The 4,813-nt window shown below is 57.5% G+C and overlaps 1 protein-coding gene across 2 annotated transcripts; it reads left to right on the top strand.

Moving 5' to 3' along the window:
* The first annotated feature begins 1,957 nt into the window (after positions 1-1,957).
* Positions 1,958-4,805, top strand: Lyl1 (LYL1 basic helix-loop-helix family member). 2 transcript variants are annotated; one of them, XM_041649555.1, is made up of 4 exons: positions 1,958-2,178; positions 2,806-3,161; positions 3,253-3,344; positions 4,005-4,805. In XM_041649555.1, the coding sequence occupies exons 2-4, from the start codon at positions 2,830-2,832 to the stop codon at positions 4,415-4,417; spliced, it is 837 nt and encodes a 278-aa protein (XP_041505489.1). In that variant the 5' UTR covers positions 1,958-2,178; positions 2,806-2,829; the 3' UTR covers positions 4,418-4,805. The 2 variants fall into 2 exon arrangements, with proteins under 2 accessions (XP_041505489.1, XP_041505490.1); XM_041649556.1 differs by lacking the exon at positions 1,958-2,178 and having other exon boundaries at positions 2,789-3,161.
* The last annotated feature ends 8 nt before the right edge of the window (positions 4,806-4,813 follow it).

Genomic DNA, 4,813 nt, shown 5'->3' with positions numbered 1-4,813 from the left:
TGCTGGTTGTCATTTCGAATGGGGAGGTTGTCTGCCTGAGGGACTCTGTCTGAGGGTTCCTGTCTGGGGTCCTTGTTCCTGCCTGACTGCAGCTTTAAGTCTGACCTGGAAACTGATCTGGCTGTTCAGGAGAGCAGTTCACCAGGTGGCCACAGGGCGGCAGCTGCGAGCATGCTCGCCTGTCACCCGCCTGTCACCCTGTGCTGCCTCCCCTCTGACTATCCAGGCATTTCCCCCAGCACCCCACTAGTCCCCCTGAAGTCTCTTATTGCCTGGTGTCTTGGGCCTCGCTCTCTCCAGTGCTCTCTCCAGTTGGTGTGGTGGCGGAAGCCAGACCGGAAGCAGGCACTCTGTGCATCCGCTCCAGACCAGGTGCTTCCTGCCCTGCCTGCTCTCAATAGGGATGTGACTGCTGAGAACGCAAGCAGAGCAGGCGGCTGCCCAGACACCCAGTGAAGAGGCTCTGTCCCCTTCCTCTGGAGTAGAGGGTTAGTAATGCTAAGAGGAGAGCAGGGGCATAAGCACACTTCACCAGCCGCTACAAAGTGAGGCAGTGGGGTGGTGACTTGAGCACTTTAACAAGGCTGGATGGCCACTGAGCACCTCCCTGGGTGTGCCTACAATTCACCAAATACATGGGGCAGGCCTATTATACTACATAGAGCTCAGCTCCTCTTGGAAGCCTTTTTTTTTTTTACTCAAGAGACAGGGTTTCTCAGTGTAGCTCTGGCTGTCCTGGAACTCTCCGTAGACCAGGCTGGCCTCTGCCTCCCAAATGCTGGGATTAAAGGCCTTCTTGGGAGCTTTCTGTGGGGTTTCTAGGACTTTGTTGTTGTTGTTAAGATTTATGTACTTTTATGCATATGATTTTCCGGGCATGTATGGATGTATATGCACCATGTGCTTCTCTGGTACCCTCAGAGTTAAGAGGGTGTCAGATCCCCTGGAACTGGAGAGAGCTAGGAATGACGATTGTGAGCAACAGTAACAGAACCTGAGTCCTCTGCAGGACCAGCAACTGCTCTTAACCACTGAGCCAGCTCTCCAGCCCCCAGGGTTCCAGAATTCAGAATATCACTCCAGAATACCTGCCAGCAAGGGACAGCACCCCCGTTGTGTGGCCTGCCTGGCATCTTTTTTTTTTTTTGCATTGGTGTTTTGCAATGTATGTCCATGTGAGGATGTCAGATCTTGGAGTTACAAACAGTTGTGAGCTGCCATGTGGGTGCTAGGACTTGAACCCAGGTCCTCTGGAAGAGCAGTCAGTGCTCTTAACCACTGAACCATCACTCCAGCCCCCTGCCTGGCATCTTAGGGAGCCTTGGAGCAGCTCTGGGAAACACAACTCTTGACACTCTGGATTTCACCCCCCTGAACTTGAGAAATAACCTTGGAAGTGCCACAGGGTTCAGGACACCAAAGGGCCACGTCGCCAGAACTATCTCCTGGAGCCCTATTCCTGGGTGTGTGGGGGTAGGGAAGTCCGCAGGGGATGTGTAAAAAAGAGGAACTAGGCTGGAGGCTGGGGCCCTTGGGTCATGGGGCCTCAGAGGACCGGAAAGGGGCCCCTTCCACCCCCCTCAGCACAGGCACTGGGCAGGGGGTGGGGTTCAAAGCCAGAATAACCGCAGAGGACACCAGAGGCAGCCTTGCCTCATTTCCTCTTTGCATGAAGAGTTCGGTTCCAGGGTCTCCTGAGGGCTAGGGTCTTCCATTGCCTAGGAGAGCAAGCAGCAAGTCCTGGGGGGTGACTGCCAGTACTGGCCACCGTGGGCCAGAGGGTGCGCGCTCCCGTGATCCCTGCCTGCTGGTTTCCTCCGGGATCAGTGCAGCTCCTTATCAGGCGCGGCCAGGCAGTCAGACCCTTATCTGCACGGGCCCAGCATCCTCTGGCCTCTGCGCCAGGGGGTAAGAGGGAGGAAGCCAGGCTGTCGGGGGTGGGGAAAAGACGGGTTGGTCCAGGAGCTGCTCACTTTCTCTTGAGGTTACACACCACGCCACCGCCGCCTCCGAGACTCGCTCAGGCCCTCCGGAGCCCGGGAGGTGGCGCAGCCCAGCTCTGAGGCCCAACGGGACCACCTGGGGCACACTGACCGGACTGGACAGTGGAAACCGCCTCCTGGCCTGGATTGACAGCCCTGACCACACAGCACTCCAGACTGCGACAACTGCTACAGGGTAAGAAGGACGCTTTGAAAGTTCGGAGGGAGAGTTTGCGCCTGCACTCTGCGCTCATCCGTTCATTTATTCATTCATCAGCTGGGACCCACTGAGGAACCAGGGGAATCTCTCCAGCTGCGGAAGATAGGGCAGAGAGGTGGGGAGTCACGCACTAGCAGGACACTCCAGACCCTGGAGCCCAGCACACACTTTATGTAGGGTGCAAAAAAATCTGGATGCTGATGAGGCTAGGGTTGGTGAGAGGAACCTTGAGCAAGGGTGGAGGCTTCAGCAACAACCATGGAAAGGTGGTATAGGTTTCAGGAGTTAAGTTAGGGGATCCCTACTGTGCCCCAGCTGCTGGAAGGAGAGAAACTGGCTCAGAGGCAAGAAGCCCTTTACAAACAACTCTAAGCAGGGTTAATGCTGTCTAGCACCTAGTAGACACCCCCTCTTGTGGAGAAGCTTCCCCCTTCATGTCTTGCAGTAGTTTCTGGACCCATTCATCTGCTTTTGACTACTGAGCTCACAGTCTCTCTCTCTCAAGGTGCTTTCATATTGAAGCGCTCACTTAGGTGAAACACGTGGGAGAAACATGGTCTCTGGCGGGGCCGTCCGTCCCAGTAACTCTGCTCTCTTCCACAGGTTAGCATTCCATTCTTGGGGTCCATGTGCCCACCCCAGGCCCAGGCAGAGGTGGGTTCCGCCATGTCTGAGAAAGTTGAGATGGTGCACGCCTCCAGTCCTGCGCCTGCACCTCCCCCTAAGTCCGCCTCACCTGGGCCCCTTCCTGCGGAGGTGGACCACCGAAACCCGGCATGCACCCCCTGGTTGCCTCCAGGTGTGCCAGTGATAAACCTGGGTCATAGCAGGCCCACAGGGGCAGCCATGCCCACCACAGAGCTGAGTGCTCTTCGGCCCTCCTTGCTGCAGTTAGCAGCCTTGGGAGCAGCTCCACCCACCCTGGCCCTGCATTACCACCCCCACCCCTTCCTCAACAGGTCAGTGGGGAGCTGGGACTGTGGGCAGCTCTGAGGGTCGGTGGGCAGGGGCTTTGCCTACAAGGCGTTCATGACACACACCACCTTACAGCGTCTACATTGGGCCAGCAGGACCCTTCAGCATCTTCCCTCACAGCCGGCTGAAACGAAGACCAAGCCACGGTGAGCTGGACTTGGCTGAGGGTGAGTGTGTCCATGTTTGTGTACTTGTGAGTGCTTGCAGCCCACGTCTGATTGACCTGTACTCTACCACAGGGAGAGGTGTTTTGTGGACCAACACAGGATAACTCACACAAGTGACAGCCAATGCAACACCACCGTACCGAACCTAGCTTGGTGGCTTATCCCTGTAATCCGTTCAGAGGCCAGCCTGGGCTACATAGTTGAGTCCCAACAAACCAAGTGTTATAGCTAGAGTCATGGCTACAACAGGACATAGCACCCACAGGATGACGCTCCCCAACCCGAAAACACAGTCATGAAAGAGACAACCTTGGACTAGGATCACACAGAACTATGAGACCACAATCAACCTCAGAACCCCAGCCACACAAACAACAGTCACAACCACATGCCACGAACCCACACAACCACAGCCATCAGATAGGCCACCAGTCACCCACAGGCCCACAGCAGGCAAGAAGAGAACCTCTGAAAACCCGAGGACATGCTCGCTCGGAATGAGGCCACAGGGTGGACATCAAGGCATGATCAGGCTCAGCAGCCCTGGCGTCTACACAGCCCACACTCGCTTCAAGCCCAAGCAGGTGCTGGTGGTGTTTAGTGAGGACAGCAGTGGGTGCCCTCTGGCCTGTATGCTGATGCTATTCTTCCGGTCCTCAGGGCACCAACCCCAGAAGGTGGCTCGTCGTGTGTTCACCAACAGCCGAGAGCGCTGGCGGCAACAGCACGTTAACGGCGCCTTCGCGGAGCTCAGGAAGCTGCTGCCCACCCACCCGCCCGACCGGAAGCTGAGCAAGAACGAGGTGCTGCGTCTGGCCATGAAGTATATCGGCTTCCTGGTGCGGCTGCTGCGAGACCAGGCGGCTGTGCTCGCCTCGGGCCCCAGCGCTCCCGAGCCCCGCAAGCCACCTGCGCACCGGGGAGTAGAGAGCGGTGCGCGCTGCGGGGCCCGACACAGGGTGGAGGCTGCGTGCTCGCAGCCCGTGCTTCCTGGGGACTGCGACGGCGACCCCAATGGGTCGGTGCGACCCATCAAGATGGAGCAAACAGCTCTTAGTCCTGAGGTGCGGTGACCCAAGGCGCCCGTGGCGCCTCGCCTGCTGCGCTGTGAACTCCCTGTAAAAGGAACTGAGGTCGCCCAGATGAGGAAACGCCCTGTAGTCCTGGAAGGGTGACCGGCGACTCGGGGGCTCCGCAGACTTTTCAGAAAAATTTCCCACAGACTACCTGAGGTGGCCTTGCTAGTGTCCTCTTCCCTGGGTCGAGGCCAGAGAACCAACAAAGCAAAGTGACTACGGGATCTTTAGGGGTGCTGAGAGAGGTAGGGAAGGGTCTGGAAGCCTTCGCATCGGCGCCCCCTGCTGGAGGCGGGAAGCCCCTGGACAGTGTATGGAGGGCCCACCCCACCGAGCCCAACCGGTTGCGCTTGATCCATGATCCTGTTAACCGCGTTATCGAAGATCCAGGCA

Source organism: Microtus oregoni, unplaced genomic scaffold (assembly GCF_018167655.1).
Source record: "Microtus oregoni isolate MIOR12 unplaced genomic scaffold, Mior012 000004F_ref0000308, whole genome shotgun sequence".
In the NCBI taxonomy this organism is placed as follows: Eukaryota; Metazoa; Chordata; class Mammalia; order Rodentia; family Cricetidae; genus Microtus; species Microtus oregoni.
The sequence above is the reverse complement of the archived record's forward strand: the minus strand, read 5'-3'. Positions and strand labels throughout refer to the sequence as shown.

Excerpts from the sequence above, each read along its gene's own strand:
- Lyl1 (XM_041649555.1), top strand. The coding sequence starts at position 2,830 with ATGTGCCCACCCCAGGCCCAGGCAGAGGTGGGTTCCGCCATGTCTGAG. Across the intron at positions 3,162-3,252 it reads CCCCACCCCTTCCTCAACAG|CGTCTACATTGGGCCAGCAG; the intron begins GTCAGTGGGGAG and ends ACCACCTTACAG. Across the intron at positions 3,345-4,004 it reads TGAGCTGGACTTGGCTGAGG|GGCACCAACCCCAGAAGGTG; the intron begins GTGAGTGTGTCC and ends TCCGGTCCTCAG.